Source organism: Leucopleurus acutus, assembly GCF_964270905.1.
Source record: "Leucopleurus acutus genome assembly, chromosome: 5".
NCBI lineage: Eukaryota > Metazoa > Chordata > Mammalia > Artiodactyla > Delphinidae > Leucopleurus > Leucopleurus acutus.
In genome coordinates, this window is record NC_139147.1 from 56,138,802 (window position 1) to 56,156,812 (window position 18,011).

The window sequence follows — 18,011 nt, forward strand, 5'->3', positions numbered from 1 at the left end:
CTGCAGAGTTTCATATAAAGAGGAGCTAGGGACTTTTTACTTAGCATTGAGCATGGCTGTGCAGGAAGTTCTAGATGGCCGGTTAAATGACTACACCCTGCGGTCACACTCAGTCACCTCCCTTCAAAGGCCAGAAACGAGAGGAAAATGCAAAATGCTGTAATACAGTCATCAATCAGTGGCAGGGAATTTAGATCTCCCCACTGAGATCCCTTATCTAACAACCGCATACTACTCCCTGGGTGGACTTTGCTTTCTGCAGAAAAGGTGACAAAATCTTCTGTTACAGGCAAATACAAATATAAAAAAATCAAATGCCATATTCAGTGAGCTGAAAAACTGACTCCTTCACAAACACACTATTGAGCAGGTCTTAAATTGTTAAAGAGATTTCCTTAAACATCAATACCTTTGTCAGAGACAGTAAAATGGGGCAAGGGAGTTCTGTAGCCAGACAGCCTGAATTTGAATTCTAGCTCTACCAAATATTAACTGTATCTCCTTGAATAGGTCATCTAACCTCTCTGTGCATCAATTTCTACATCTGGGGAATTCAAATAATGATTCCCAGGTCAAAGTGTTGTTGTCAAGAATAATGAGTTAATACCTCTACATGAAGAGCTTAGAACAGGATCTGATACACAGCAGGGTATCAACAACACTTAGCTCTTTTCTCCTTAACTATGCAATTCACTTTGATGCAGACTTCAGTAAATGCCCAAACCCAAACCTAAATTCTCAATACATAGTATACATTGATACATAATTCAAATAAAATCCAAATGAATATCTGCTATTACATGGTTATAAACACAAAAACAGATGTCCAGATGAATGGATAAAGAAGACGTGGCACTTATATACAATGGAATATTACTCAGCCATAAAAAGAAACGAAACTGAGTTATTTGTAGTGAGGTAGATGGACCTAGAGTCTGTCATACAGACTGTAGTAAGTCAGAAAGAGAAAAACAAATACCGTATGCTAACACATATATATGGAATCTAAAAAAAAAAAAGGTCATGAAGAACCTAGGGGCAAGACAGGAATAAAGACACAGACCTACCACAGAATGGACTTGAGGATATGGGGAGGGGGAAAGGTAAGCTGGGACAAAGTGAGAGAGTGGCATGGACATATATACACTACCAAACGTAAGGTAGATAGCTAGTGGGAAGCAGCCGCATAGCACAGGGAGATCAGCTCGGTGCTTTGTGACCACCTGGAGGAGTGTGATAGGGAGGGTGGGAGGGAGGGAGACACAAGAGGGAAGAGATATGGGAACATATGTATATGTATAACTGATTGACTTTGTTATAAAGCAGAAAGTAACACACCACTGTAAAGCAATTATACTCCAATAAAGATGTAAAAAAAAAAAAACAGATGTCCAATTTACCTGCACTTCAAGTATGATCATAAATACAAACTGAATAAAGATGAAGAATTCCTCCTTTCATCTGTTCTTTTTCCTATAATACCTTGATTTTAAAGGAAATCAAGTCACAAAGCATTCCAAGTGGGGAAATGACAACGTATTTTCATCTCTTAATATGACTAGACTTTATTAATGTTATAAAATGCCTTTGTCCCTTTGAATAACCTTTGTTTACACATAATCCTTACCTTGCATTGTCCAGCAATTCAGCCAGTGCTCCAAAAAGGAAACTGTGAGTGGTGCTGATGAAGAAATAGAGGGAAAACCAAAGTTAAACCAACTCTGTAATCAATGTAAAAGGTTCAAGACACGTTCAGACAATGTTCTCCAGTTCTAGGCAGATAATCAATTACGGAGTTATTCTAGAAACTACCTTCTCAGCATGGTCAAGATTCTGAAGTACATGACAAAGCCAGGGCTAAGAACACTATTGCCAAAATATCCCGTCTACTCCTAATGAAACAAAGACTTCAAGGACCTGACTGTTCTTAAAGCAAATTTTGACATTTTAAAATTGCTTGATAAGCATTTACTCAAGTTTTTTTAGAGAATGTTTCATTAAAGCTGTATTATTTAAGGCCAAATTACTTCTGAAAAACCTTGATCAAAATCCAGGCTCCCTGAAAGACCTTAAGACTCCATCTGCAGACACAGGCACTGGCAGGGGACCCTGTTTGCACCACTAATCTACACTTTTCTGTGCAATCTTTTCACCTTGGACAACCCTGATCCTTAAATAATCTCACAGATTACCAGTGGTCACTCTCCCCTGTATCCCTCTTGCCAAGTCCTGGGCAATAGAACACACTAGATAGCCATCCTTATTTATACTTTGAAGGCTGAATGTTCCTCTGGGGTGATATCAAGCCACCTTCAGGGTTCCACACTTGCTTTTCATTTGTTGTTGTGGATATTTCAATCAGCAACCTTATCGCAGCATTAAAGTAAGATTCAGTAGGCAATTTTCTTTTTATATTTAGTAAACAGGTAGCAGAAGCAAGAGAGACCCACTTATCAAAAAACATCTGCTCATTTGTACAGGAGGAAGGATAATCTGCAATGTCTCAGTGACTCCAAGTACCTCAGGCCACAGGATGATACGTTAGCTAAAAATTTATTTTAAAAAAATATATACATATATCTATTTTTGGAATTTTAAACTATAAACACATGCTGATGAGGGGTCTCTTGACTCCAGTCAGCTTTCAAATTCGTCATCAGAATAAACCTACTATGCTTCTAATGAAGAGACAAGTTTGTGAACCACTATCCTAATTGCTTAGTACACCATTCATTTGACTCTTAATTATACCCTACAGCAGAACTAACTCCTTTAATGGCAGACATCAGATGTCTCTGATTTCTGAGCTTAGCTGCTCTTATAAAATAGTTGCCTTTTAATAAATATTCACTGTTCGTGAAAAAAAGCATAAACCTACTAAATGCAATTATTGCAAAAAGGTGTCCTTCACTCAAAAGAAAGTTAGTACTTAAAAATCTAGAACAGAGCAAAAGAAAAGTGTCGGTGACATGCTTTACAAAAGCAGCACTTCAAACCACAAGCCTTTCTAAACAATCCTTCAGGAAAGTAACTGCAATCATTCTGATCCCCCCCCAAAAAATGCCATATAAGCTTCTGTACCATTTCACTTGAGATTTTTACTGACTGCCTGCTACGTGCCAATGTGGGCAGACATGTTCTTTACACTTTGCGGGCTCAAGTTAGTGGGGGATATGAAAAATACACAAGTAAACAAACATATAAAGATGAAAACACAGATTATGATTCAATGCTACTAAGAAAGAGGTATGGAGAAGAGTAACTGGTGAGGAAGGGAAAGCCTTTCTTCACAGAAGACATAAGCTGAACCCTGAAAGATGAGAGCTCAGTCCCTTGCAGAACTGGAGTGAAAATGCTCCAGCAAGAGCAGGAGGTGCAAAGACCTTGAAGCAGAAAAGAGCCAAGCAGGCCAGTCTGCTCTGGCTATGGTAAAACGGGGAGATCACAGCAAGACATAGGATGGCCAGGTCGTGCAGTGCTTCCTACTCCATGGTTAGGAGCTCATACTTGGTCCCCATGCAACTGGAAACCACTGTCATGTCTTAAGAAAAGTGACACACCTTGGGGCTTCCCTGGTGACTCAGTGGTTAAGAATCCGCCTGCCAACGCAGGGGACACGGGTTCGAGCCCTGGTCCGGGAAGATCCCACATGCCGTGGAGCAACTAGGTCTGTGAGCCACAACTACTGAGCCCACATGCCACAACTACTGAAGCCCACGCGCCTAGAGCCCGTGCTCCGCCACAAGAGAAGCCACCGCAATGAGAAGCCTGCACACCACAACGAAGAGTAGCCCCAGCTCACCGCAACTAGAGAAAGCCCGCGCGCAGCAACGAAGATCCAACGCAGTCAAAAATAAAAATAAATAAATAAATAATATTAAAAAGAAAAAAAAAAGAAGAGTGACACATCTGGTTTAAGTTTTTAAAAGCTCACTCTGGCAGCTTTTAGGAAAACGGATCATAGGGGAGCAAGAAGGGGAAGCAGAGAACCTAGTTTAGAGGCTATGAGAAATCCAGAGGGGAGATGGCAGTAGAGATGGGGAGAAATGGATGAATTTGAGACACAGAGGTGGCATGAAAAGGACTTGATGATTGATGGATTGGATGTGGGGGTGAAGCAAAGGAGGAATAAAAAATCACTCCTGTTTTTACTGAGGCCAGTCTCAGATAAGAATTTTATCTCTGGGAGCTGAGACTATGCCAATTTGTATCTGATTTTGTTGCTGTGGCTTCGCGCTTCTGTCACTTTTGTTGTTAAGTTACCAGACCACCAACTGATAATGGGGTAGTATGGTGGGGGGGGAGGTTGGGGAGCAATAGCTATAGAAACTATGCAAAACTGAGGCTGAGGAACTTTTCTAAGATAAAATTCACAGTCTTTCCAGCACTCAGCTTATAATTTTTCAACTTGCTCAAAATTGCTATTTCTTTATTTGTCTTCTACCTGTTAACTTTTAACTACTTGTACCATCCTTTCCAGCTTGAACTCATTCTCCATGATAACAAGATAAAACTAAATATCTGCTGAATATTGCCTGTTTGTTTTATTCTGTTGTCTGTAAAAATTACACTGTTTTTCCCAAGCAGCAAGGCCAGGCTTCTTTACATTTCCATTTCTGTGGTTTCAAATCTGCTGCATCCTTTCTACCAATCGGTACTTTCAGTAAATACAAATTACTAAAAGGTTCCAAAAACTCAACATACCACTGTGAATTACACAGCACTCACTGCTATGCTTTGCTCTGTTGGAAATAACAGATGGACAAGAAAACCTCTGTCACCTGCGTCTGCAATCTGAATATTCAATATAACACCTAAAGAGTAGCCAAAGGGGCTACTGGCCTGACAGAAGAAACAGTGCCCTAGTAATAACTAAAATGTGAGATTCCTATCCTCATAGAGGTTACATTTTCAGAAAGACTCAGGATGCAACAGCGGCTGGAATCGATAAATACAAATTACTCTTTGGAGGGCAACTTTAATCTTTAAAATGTCAGTGTGTTAGGGAGAGAAATCATTAGAGATAGGCCAGGATGGTAGAATGAGGAGATGGACAAACGTCTCCATTGTGTGGACAGGCTCCCCCGTTCCGGCTACGCCAGGGTACTCACGAGTTGGCGTGGATGAAGTCCAGATTCAGCTGGGCCCGCCGCAGAGCGGTATACTTGTCGTCCATGGCCTGGAACGCGACCCGCGCGGCCCTCGGGCACCCAGACGACAGACCCAGCAGCCTTTCGCCCATCTCCACGCCCACGTCCACGTCCACGCCCACGCCCTTGCGCAGACACCTGGCTCGGCGAGCACGCGCTCCCCCTGGTGGCCGGAGCGCGAAGCTCACTCTGCGCTGTGGGCCCGAGTGTCTGGCAAGTTAAGTCTGGTCCAGATCTTGGATCCACCTGGTGATAAGGCGTCTGGGCTAGGCTCCTCTTCCCGAATTGAGGTTTACGTAAGCTAACTAAACACTCTTTTCTATCTTTCCCCAACTGGAAAATGGAGCCCAGGGCTGGGGCTAGAATTCGATCAGAAATGATCGCACACACACATACACACATAAACACACAGAATGGGAAGAATCTGGGAGGCGAGGTCAGTAAGGGAGCTGGGGACGGTAGGGAAGGAAAATGGATAGTTTCCCTTTTGCGGTTGTTACACAGCAGAGGTCAAGGCCCTTTGTGTTCTCACCCCAGCACTTACCCGTGTCCCTTGGGTTGTGTTTTCTCCAGTTGAAGGAAAGAAAGAAGAAAAGCGGTCAGCCAGAGAGAGAAAGGAAGGAAGAACTAAAGGCAATCAGAACAGAATGTGAAGGCTTGTGTTCCGTGAGAACCTTTTTCACCTGTCAGCTGCCATTCAATTGTTTGATGTGCTGGCGCGATTCAAAGAATAGACATTCTGTATTGTTCCAAAAGACAGAATTGGGCAAGTGGAAGGTGGAAAGAGGGGGATTGGGGATAAATATAAGGAAGGGCTGTGTATGCCAGCTGTCCAAAAGGGGATACAAAGCACTGAGTCACCAAAACCTGAGCTGAAACAAGATTTGTCAAGGATGTGTTATGGAAAGGTGCTGGCTGGGATGACAAATTAGTAGGCCTAGTTGACCTCTAAGTGTTCAAACGCATTCATTCTAAGGCACTGTGACTTGCAAATAAGGTAGTTCAATAGTACTCAGCAGATGTTTTATATGAGAGTTTTAAAATCAGAAACAAGCATCTATGGAATAAAGAAGTTGGACTAGATGTGTTTGTGATTTCCAGGCATTACACAAGCAATGAGGCTCACACAAAAAAAAGAAAAACAATGTCAGTTTTGGGGTACTCATTCTACTTCCAAAGAAAGAAGTTTATCTGTTACTACATTTGTAAGACTCAGTAGAGGAAGAGAGAATCTGAATGGCAACCCAAGCCCACATGGTGCTCTAATTTGAAAACCAGTAGTAAGCACAAACATTTCAAATAATTTTCCTGATTGCATTTTCGTTTTAACAGTGGCTATGATGGTGTTTTGATAGCAAAATTCTCTTTACTAAGCAACGTGAGCTATCTTTCCAATCTTTCCTTTCATAGAACTTCAATGAAAGTATGATATTTTATTTTCATTTTATGGGTAAGAAAAGCTTGACAAGCCTCTTCTGGATTTATTTTATTACCCCCAATTTCCAGCCGCTACCTCAAAGAAATTTACTTTTGGGAGGGCACCAGAGCCACTAGCCTATAATTAGTAATGGGCTGTAATACCTAATTTCTACCAGAGGGAAGGGTGTGATTATCACAGAAGCACTCCGTCTAATAATCTGAGCAGAGCCCTCCTACAGCAAGTGGGCAGTCCCAAAGCACTAGACATTTCCGGTTGGCCTGGATGACAGACACGCAGGGGGGATCTATTAGATGGTGCTGAAAAAGAGCCCTGAGGTCATTGTGCACAACCCACCCAAAGCCTTTTTCCCCATTTCAACTCTGCTTTGCCACTCTGCTGTCATAAAGGCAATTCGTTTCCTCTTTAACGTATACTCTTGGGATTGCCTGTCTCAGCCACCCCCCTCAGCCCTGCCTCAGTATTCATTTTAACATTACTTCATGATAAAAATACTAGGGGAATAACAGGGAGGAGAAATTTAAAATGAGAACATCATCTGCTTATCTTATGGTTGATCCTGATGTTGAGAACAGTCAATTTGGGATATGAGACTCTTCAGCTCTTCCTAACCAAACATTTCAGCTTTGCAACATTCACGTACTAGTCACAAATGGCGGCTCAAATTTTTCAAACTCCACTTTCCCCCTTTCGCTTAACTTTGTATGAACCAACATTTCATTACTCTACACAAACATGTTTAAACACAAAACAAAGTTTATAAACATAAAAAACGGACACTTGTACCTTCCAACCATGCACAACGGTGCGCCATCTCCTAAGAACTATAAGAAGTGACATCGTCCTAAGATAATAAACACAGAAAACAAATGCTATTAAGGTGATAATGTTGAAAGAGGCCAATAACCCTCAATCGATAATAATGAAATGTCTCTGAAAGCACCTCACACCATTATGGCTCATTTTCTTGCTTTTGTGTGAACCTAGTCAGTGTGTTTTCATCTCTTCCAATCTACTCCAGGTTAGACAATGGTGGGGTTTTCATTATAGAAATTCTGTTACCCATATAATTGACCATCTTTATATTCCCAAATATTCAGCACTGTGATAAGCATCCCTGGAGACGGTGGAAAATATGAGGCCCAAAACTTGCTCAAAGAATAGTGATGGTATTAAATGAGTTAGAAAATATGGTATTCACTCTGGGTTGGCTCACCCACTAGCCATTTTCCCAACTTTCCTCTTTCTACTATCAAAGCTGAAGACTTACTTTTCTAGACTCCCCTGCAGCAAAGGTGGCCATCTGACTTAGTACTCTTGAATAAGATAAAAGCAGAAATGTGTTGAGTAGTTTCTAGAAAACCACTAGATAAAAGGCACAGTCGCGGCTGGTTCTACCTCCCTTCTTTCTTGTTTCTGCTTTAAATACAGGTGCAATTACAGGATATTGAGGTGTCATTTGCATCCATGAGGGAAAGTCAAGAGAATTGCAGGAAGCAGTCCCAAACATTCTTGAATTACTAAACCAAAGCCAGAAGTCACTCACCTCCAGAGTTTTCATTATGAAACAAAACTTTATTGGTTTAAGTAATTATAATTGGATTTTCTTTTACTTGTAGCCAAAACTGTTTTTAACCAATAGAAATAAAGACAAAGCATAATGCCAGAAAGCACCAGAAGCATACTTTCTTTCCATCACTGGGCATCAGCAGAAGATTATTTGTTATGAACTGTGATTTATAAGTCTTCTCTTGACAGAAGTGGTAAATGTCAGTAGAGAGGAAGACACTTGCAGGAGCCATTAGAACAAAGAGAGAGAGGAAGAGACAAGACATGTGTGTGTATACAGAATATCATAACTAGAGTTGTTAGACTAAAGCACAGGAAGAGACAGTGTTGGCCAGATAAGGGAGGAGAGCATTAAAGAGAAGTTGGAGTGTCGGGGTGAAATTTATGTTTAGAGTGATGTATAATTTTGAGCCATTATTGGCTCATGCAGTAAATCAGTCATTCATTTGGTGAGAGCCAGCTCCATGGTAGGTTCCAAGAATATAAAAATACAAATATCATGTTTCTGGTTACAGTTTAATAGAGGCAGAGTGTATCAGGTTTCAATGTAGGAAACAGAAACCATTCTGCATACGTCAGACACCAAGTAATATGATGCAGGGAAATGGATATTGACAAAATCCATGGAAGAGATGGTAGGGTTCGAGTCAGGGGCCCACCACAGGACAGCTGAGTTCAGCCTCACACCATGAAGCTTCAGAACAGAGGGCAGCAGTCTCCTGATGCCACTGTCGCAACTGCCTCCAGCTACATGTGAGGGCGGTTTCCATGTACAGGAATGCTGAGGCTGGCCATCGCCTCTGCGCAATCACATCCCACGTCCTGCCTAGTAGCAGCAAAACAAAACAAAATCTAAGTATAGTTTCTAGTTTTTCAGTCTCTCTAACTGGAGGGATTAGAGAGAAGGTGCTTGGAGACTGAGGGAAATGATGCACAGTTTCCACCACACTGATGGACTTTTAAAGCCTCCATTCATGCATGAAGGTGTTACAGGTCCTGTGAGAGAAGTTTGGGTTCCAAGGAGGGAGGTGGGTTAGGAAAGATTTCAAAGAAGCAATGGCACTTGACCAGTGCCTTGAAAGATGATCTTATACTTGTTGGGTGAACAGAATCAGGATTGGCATTTTCGGTAGAGGGCTCAGTTGAAAAAAGGAAAAATGTGAAGCTACACAGACATTCCATGGGCAGCTCACTGTGTCTGGAGTGAGGGGCACAAAGTGGGGCAGGAGAGGAGGGGGTGCAAGCTTCAAGAGGACTGGGAAGGAAGTGGGAGTCAGGTCATGGTGGACCCTGAATGCTGTACTGAAGAATTTGGAGTGGATCTTGCGGGGGCTGGAAACCAGAGTCAGGCCTCCAGCAATGGAGGGCTATGAATGAATTTGGGCTTTGTAAGGATTGCTCTGGCTGCATGTGAGTACTAGGCTGGAGGAGTTCAAGCCCGGAAGCAGGAAGGCTAGTTAGCAGAGTCTTGTAGTGAGAAATAGCCTCCTGAGCTGGGGAGAATTTGATACTATGTGGGAAAGAGATGAACCGGATGCCCTGATAGTTTAGGTAGCCATAAAGGTCATCTCTGGAAGACTTGCAATAAAGTGGAGAAGAAACTGCGGAAATGAGGACTGGAGCGGTGCCCATGGAGAGAAAGAGATGAATAAGAAAGGTCGATATTAGGAAAACCTGGGAGTGGGCATTCCTCAATGGGATCACAAGATACTAGTAAACGCAAGGAGAAAATACAAGTTTGGTTGGCTTAACTTAGTCCTTCAGGGGTCTGAGGGAAGCAGGAAAGAAAGAAAGGGCAAAAGTTACTCCATGGTTTTAAGCTTGAAGTCCTGGGGAGATGGTCTTGCCGTTGACAGTATTGGGTAAGGCACCCCAAATTACCAGTTTGAAAGGTAGAAGAGAATGAGTTCATTTTTGTCACGTTAGGATTTCGCATGAAACAAACAGCACATCCAAGTAGAGTATTGTCTTACACTTTAAATAAATATGTGGTTTTCCTGTCTTCAATGGAGTTAGCTAACAACAGGTTGTCATTTTTCAACAAAATGTAATTTTGTGTTATGGAAAATATCAGTGAAGTTATTGAGCCTTGTGTGCCTCTGACGTCAGAGGCTGAGAAGTTCGTGGGAATGGGAGAAGTTGGTTAAAGATACCAGGAAGAAAAGAGACACACTCAGGTGAATGTATGGGGAAATGAGAATTTTGTGGCTATGAGTTAATATTTGTCAAGACTGATCAAAAAAAATCTGCAAATAAATTTTCCCTCCTGAACCCCCGTTTACATACGGATGTCTAATTTGTGAATTGAGGCTGTATATCAACTCAATAGGCTGCCTAGAATTATACAATAGCCTCACCCTGAGAAGTCAAGACAGTGTTTTTTATAATTGTATTTCCTGGGATTTGTCCATTTAAAAATGAAGGGGAAATAATATTTCCAGATCCCTCTCAAACTTGTTCCATCTTCTTTCAACAAAACCCTTTTATCTATAAAACAGAAATAGAGTTACAGATATAGAAAAAAAACTTATGGTTACCAGGGGGTAAGGGGGAGGGGAGGGATAAATGAGAGATTGAGATTAATATATGCACACTACTGTATATGAAATAGATAACTAATAAGGACCTACTTTATAGCACAGGGAACTCTACTCAATACTCTGTAATGGCCTATATGGAAAAAGAATCTAAAAAAGAGTGGATATATGTATATGTATAACTGATTCACTTTGCTGTACAGCTGAAACTAACACAACATTGTAAATCAACTATGCACCAATAAAAATTAAAAAGAAAGAAAAAAATCATTGCAAATAGCCAAACTTAGTGCATTATTAGAATGCAAAGTGATAAAACAACACACATTGATCTTTGGGGCACTCTGTAATGAGTCTTTTTTAAAGTTCAAAGGTGGAAAAAACCTCACACATGTAAGTAAGACTCGTACCCTGACCTTTGAGAACAGCAGTTACAGACGTGTAATGAATCACTGACAATTCAAAGGGAGAGGTAAGCACATTTTTCCTGCTGTGGCAAAAAGAACCACCTCTTAAAATTTCTTATCTAACTCAAATTGCAGACCTTTGAAATGAAACAAATTGTCCTGTATGTTCTCCAATGGACAATTTTCAGTCTGGGGACCTTTCTTACCCATAATTGTATTGTCTCCCCCGCCCCCGCCCAAGAACATACCACAATAACATCCAGGAAATGCCTGGTATATTTCAGAAACTTAAATAAACTTTTGTTTTTAATATAAAATTTGCTGACTATTTTTACTATTATCATATCCCTCCCATATCAAATCACCAGACTTCTGTTATTTGAGGTATGCGCAAAGAATGTTGTAATGAAAAACAAGTTTTTAGAGCAGGGACAAATTTTGTCTACAATCAAAACTGCACAACCGTTTTAGAATAGTTTTTGGTTTTATTTTACTGTTGAACTTCAATTATCTTTGTTCTACCATAAATAGAACAAAAAAGTAATGCAAAAAATCCAACATGTAAAAGAAATGAGCCTGTGATGTGATATCAGGGCTCATCTATCATCAGCCTAACACTCTACCATCTTGTTATTTGTAGCCTGATATTTCCTCAACAAGGTGTGAAGCCTTTCATTTCACAGATACTGCTGGGGGAAATCATATGGTGTGGCAGAGAGGAATTACTGAATGTGGGCTGAATGTGGAAGTAACTAGTTTCAAGGTTCCCAGTTCAAACACTGATGCCATCCTGCTCTTCTGGCTCAGAGGTATTTTCTCGATATCCCTATCTTGGATGGGGACTGGAGCGCCGTCCAGAAGAGGCAACTTGCTCTTACACCTTATCCCAGTGATATGGTTAATGATGGAGCGTCTTCCTGGGTGTGGTGACTGATAACACATAATGCTATTGGAAAACATCTAATCAACAAAAAATGCCAACAGGCTTTGATATGAAGTATGCACGTGGGGATTGAGAGTTCATAACATCTCTCGAGTTTCCAAATTCCACACCTTTTCACCCCAAATCATTCAGTTTGAGTGTGGCACAGGGAGGTTGGGGGTGGGAAGTGAGTCATTGGTTTAGAGCCTGAATCCTTTTCACAGTGGCTTCCTGACTTTGTATCAGTTTCTGTAACATGCTTCTCTCCACCACTCTTTCTTTGGGGGCGCTATTTCTTTCTCTTTAACTTTCTCACTTGTTCCTCCCCATTCCTAGGAAAAGCACTCTCTACCCTCTGATCACTAACCACCGAATTGGTCAATTGGGTTGTTGTCTCTATTCAGAACATCACTTCCTGCCAAAGCTAATCACCCTATCATTTAAGGGGCCCCCATCCCTAGGTAGTCTCTCACCACTGAAAAGTCATATTTGCAGTGGATATCACCACTCCAAAAGTGGTATTTCCTTTTTTCTTGTACCTAACTCTTATAGATAAAAATCCCCATAATACCTGAGGTGATAAGTAATTATTATTATCAACTTTCCACTGGCAGGATCTTCCCCCACAAAGAAGCTGGCCATCATATGCTGAGGAGTTCGAGGGACTGGGCTCATTAGACTTGGCTGGATTTATTAAATATTGCCTCACATTATTTTATAACTTAGGTATTCAAAAGTTTCTTCAAGGCAGCTATGTGCATGATAAAATAGTATATAGTTGATCATTTACCCACCCCCTCTTCTGTCTTTCACTTTCCCCTAGAGCACAAACATACCCCAAACTCTGTCATGGTCTTGTCTTTATAACCGTATCTCAATCAGACCATAAAATACCTTTGTTTAATTATCTTAGACTGAGTCCTAATGCTTATTCTTTCTGTGTTTGTAGTCTCTTCCTTTTTCTCATCCTCCTTTTCAGGATTACCCCTCCATTCTTATCCCCACCTAAAGTTCTCTTCTTTGTGGCATCATAATTCTCATCTAGAGGAACTAAAGGATTAATCCTGAGCAGAAAGTCTGATGGTGACAGTAGAGAATATGACATCTCTCTGACCTAAAGGGGACTGGGACATTGAAAGCCATTATACCTCTATTAAAAGTTAAATCTCTATTCCTTATAGTAACCCTCTGTATGGGGATAATCACAATTCCAGGAGCCTTGGAACCTGCACTAAATTTGATTTTCTAGTTCCAAAGGATAATATTCTCAGGATTGCCTGAGAACTATATTACAGTGGATAACAAAAAATGACTATAATAATGCATTTAATGCCTATTATATGACCAGGAATAAACCATATAATCTGGTTTTAGGGCTCATGAGAAATTTATGAGTTCTATCTGAATAGCCTGTTAAAAATGAAACCAGTGCTGCCATGGTACAAAGGCCTCTTTCCAAGCTCCCTAATTCACTCTTGCCCATTTATACCTGTCCCAATACAGTTTGCTTCCATGGAAAGGAAATGTATCCATCAACCTGGTGGTCAACCTCCATGGGAACAGGAACTAAAATTTTACATTAGCCTCAAGATGTTGACCCAGAGATATAAATAATTCAACAATTTTTAAATTCCTAGGATGGAATCTGAATCAGCAAAGACAGAAAGAGAGGCTTGTGAGAGAGCATTTCTTCTCTTTCTCAAACCTCTCTTTTACTGAAGAGAGAAAAACAATTTCACCATGGAAAACATCATCAGCTGACAGAGTCTCAGGGGGACTCTTCCTCCATCCACTATTTTTGGTTAACTTTCTAAATACTCCTATTCCTTATGGACAAACAAGAGTTGGGAAAAGCAAAACTACCCAAGTTTGAAGGTTTTTCTCTTTGCTAACTTGTTATGGAGTGAACTATATCCCCCCCAAAATTTATGTATTCATATGTTGAATACCTAGCCCCCAGTATCTAAGAATGTGACTGTATTTGGAGATAGGGCCTTTGAAGAGGTAATTAAGTTAAAGTGAGAATGTTAGGGTGTGCTCTAATTCAGTCTGATTGCTGTCCTTGTAAGAAGAGGAGACTAGGACAAGGACACCAGGGATGTGTGCGTGCACAGAGGGAAAGCCATGTGAAGAGGCAGCAAGAGGGAGGCTAAAGAAAAGCTGAAATGAAGGGCCTCAGAGGAAAGCAAGTCTGTCGACACCTTGATCTTGGATTTACAGCCTCCAGAACAGTGAGAAATAAATTTCCTTTGCTTATGCCACCCATTCTGTGGTATTTGCTATGGCAGCTCTAGCTGCCATATTACATGCCCTAGCTGTAATATGCTCTAGCATATTACAAACTAATACCTGCCACCCAACAACAATTAATGGGAAGCAATTTCTACCATTCTTATGCAGCCACTGTGCCAACAAATGTTCTCCTTTTAACCTCTTGCCCCTTCCAACCCAGGACTCAAGATTTTCTGTTTATGCTCCCCAATCTGCCTCCCCACCCATGGCGTTTCATTTTCAAATGCCCTCATCCATAACCTCCTATATCTTAACTCCCCCATCTTTTCCTCAAGGAACAAGGCATTTCAAGCAATACTTTAAATCCTTTAAAGCTATTCCTTTCCCTGGAAAATCCAGCTGTTGTTTCAATACACTAGACCGAAACACATGCCCTTACATTTTGATCCTGAGTAAGTCACACTGGTAAGGGCTCAATTACAGGTTGCAGCAGAGGAAAAAAAGCATCATAAAATGATAGAACAGCCTTTACTTCAGATCTACACTAGATTATCAAGTTTATCTTCTGAGATTACCAGAACCATGGGAACAGATTGCTTCCCTATGAAACTAATACTAATGCTCACAGAGCCACCTGCAGAGAAAAATCTAGCCCCATTCACTACTGCAGTGATTCTCAACAAATGTTTTCTTTGCTTTTAGTTTAGTGGAGCGTGGAAGACGTAGCAAATGACAGACTGTGTTTTGATAGTGAGCCAATTGGGCAAGGTCCCTTGATAGTTCTGTGCTCCGTAAACTAGCTAGCACATTGCTGACGCTCAATAAATGTCACATATCATCAACTATCAATTATTCAGTGTATAATGAGGAAAATGCCTTGGCATGCATTATCTCAAAGCTTAATCAAGAAGTTGTGTGATTCTGACACCATATCATAAAACAGATTGGTATTTTTACTTAAACTGCTAGACTGTATACATTTGTATTAATGACACGTCTTTAAATTACTCCAATTTGTTTATGGTGACAACCAGTAGAAATCACTGAAATTATTGAACATCAATAACATAGAGGATTGCTTAGGTACAATATTCCCAGATGTTATTGTGATAGCCTCAAATGACAGCTGACTAATGTATTGTGTCCATTTGAGCACCTTGATCTATACCCATCCTCTTTCCTTTCCTGGAATTTTCTTCCTCCCTCAACTGTATTTGTCCTCACGAAAAAATCCAGTTGGCTTCACTGGGAGACTTTCCCTGAAATGATCTTCTCCCACACAAGAAACAATGTTTGACATATCTTTATAACTCTAGTACTTGGAACAATGTATATGGAATGTGTTCAAAATAGATGGATTCTGAAAAGTGCCTAGATCATAGGAAGTGCCCAGTAAATAGGTGAGTGAAGGAACACCTGAAGGATAAATCTGTAAATTCCCCATTGTCTGTCTTCATACTGCTCTATAGTGGGTGTCCAGATTAACAAATAAATGGGAAAGAGGGAGGCGGAGGAACCCCGCACAATAGGGGTAGCCTAGATCTCAAGATGACAATAAGCCTGGACAGTGGGGAGCTCTCCCCTCCTCCCCAAACCAGGAAGGATCAGCCCAATCTTTCAAAGACCCTGAACCACCTACATCTAGTAAAAGAGAAGTCTATTAGGCAAGTCCTTAAACGTCACCAAACCACATTAAACCGAACGCATCTTAAGCTGTAGCAAGTTTTAAAATCTGTGGAAGTCACACTGAAAATGAATACAAAAGCAGAATACTTTTCTCCAACATTTTAGCTAATATCACCAAATGAATCCAGCTCCTGCTATTAATATATGAAGGGAGGGGGTACATGCCCCCATGTGCTGACAACAGCATTGAAAAGTCAATAGTTATGATGGCAAGAGGGAATATAGTGTACTTAAGTGGAGGGAAAGGTTAAAGAAAGACTATACCTTCTATTCGCCTACAACAGGGCTTTGTTTTCCTCACAAATGGAGAAAAAAAACAAAAGCTCCAGCTTCCAAGGCAAAACAATATTCTACATAGTAATTCAAAAATAGTTTCTGCGTTCTACCAACTGAGCCTGAATCTGACTTCTTGTGCCTCACTCAACAGCTACTTTCTGCCCATAGGACAGACTACAGAAACTTTCATTCAATCTTGGGATATAGTTGCTGTGTCATTCTCTGCCTAAATGTAAAACAAAACCATGAGTGTAATGGGCTATTCCCTCAGTCCTAGGAGGGAAATGGTACCTCTAAGAGGTTTGACCTGATAATAATGACATGACATGATAATAATGACATGTTAATACTCTCTCTTAGAATACAAACTATATCAAACCCATTTGCAGTCAAATCAGTTTAAAACTGACCCCTTTACCAGGTGCTATGGTAAAATTTTGTTCTCAGGTAGTAACTCTTTGAGAATCTCAAATAACTTCACAAAACTGAGTGCTATCACCAGCTTATTTTCAATAGGTTGAATGCTGCTGAAAGCTCAGTACAATGTTTATAAGGGATAGTACCCTCTCCTTCAACACGTTGACTAACCTTCCACCTTTTCATGATGCTGATGATGTCATTGAATCATGCTAGGCTGTACCATGCTCCCCATCACTTCTTATCAGAATTTTATACATGAGCATTGCATTCTACAAAGCTTTGCAATTTGTTGGGTCTGATTGCATTTGTAGCATGACTCAGAGCAGAAACTAAATTGAGTTTGCTCCTTGGTAGAATAAAATTTTCTTTATTTTCTTGTTAAAAAAATTTTTTTTATAGTATTAGATCTGATTTCACACATTTTTCTTCTAACATTTATATTTCACTGATATGGAAGAGGCCATGGGATATTACCAAGGTCTATCAGACCATATTAAATTAATTTCTAAATATAAAGCATCAAAGTTGTAAACAGACTCCATTGGTGAGTTTCATTAATTCATGCCACTTGATATTTCTGTTTTTCAAATACAGATATTCCAGTTTCATTTCCAAGAGCATTTCTATGTCTTTATAATTAAGATTACCAATTTTTATGGATCTAGCTTTTTTCTTTCATAGATCATAAGAAGAGACAAGTTATAGGGAACACTTCAAAAACCAAAGCTTAACATAAAAACAAAACAGCTACACTTTAGTCCTGTTTTTTGTTTTGTTTTGTTTTGCTGCCAGTAGGATAAGGCTGTATATTGATAGACTAGTGCAGGAAAATGCTGACTCAGTTTAATGCAGTTCAATTTAATTTGAATCAGTTGATTCAATTAAGTTCAAAGTTCAGTTATGTTTACTGAGGTCTATTATATGAAGCTATTGTATGAAAGGTCCTGTGCTAGGTGCTGAAGGCATACAAATAGGAGTAAGATGCAGCACCAGCCTTCAAGAAGCGTGTAATCTACTCAGGAACATTGAAATGTACATACATAACCATAATACAGGGAGTGATGGCCTATGTACTAAGGATACGCAAATGTAAGAAAGAGCAGCCAAATCTGATTTGGGGGGATCAGAGATGGCTTCATTCACCAGGAAGGACAAGATTTTCTGGCCCACGAAGGATCAAATACCTTTACTTCCCTTGCGAACCTGAGTTGCTGAGGCCACCTTCACCTGTGGGCCAAATTGGGGTCACATTCACCTTAATTTGTTTCATTTCACTGGCTTTTGCCTCTAAGCACAAGCAGCACTCTACTTCTGCTTCAAATTTTCACCCTGTAATTTCTGGACACTCCTTCAACAAGTTATTAAATCTCTCTG

General features: G+C 40.4%; 1 protein-coding gene across 1 annotated transcript in view; it reads right to left on the reverse strand.

Annotated features, from left to right (window-relative positions):
- MORC1 (MORC family CW-type zinc finger 1) overlaps positions 1–5,281 on the reverse strand; it is a gene marked incomplete at its 3' end in the record, with an annotated part of 179,341 nt that extends 174,060 nt beyond the window's left edge. Inside the window, exons 1-2 of the mRNA XM_082839835.1 lie at positions 5,112–5,281; positions 1,628–1,681 (exon numbers count right to left, since the gene is read on the reverse strand). Of these exons, the coding sequence (XP_082695961.1) occupies positions 1,628–1,681; positions 5,112–5,242 (185 nt within the window). The 5' untranslated portion in view covers positions 5,243–5,281. The remainder of the gene's footprint in view (positions 1–1,627; positions 1,682–5,111) is intronic.
- Positions 5,282–18,011: the final 12,730 nt, after the last annotated feature.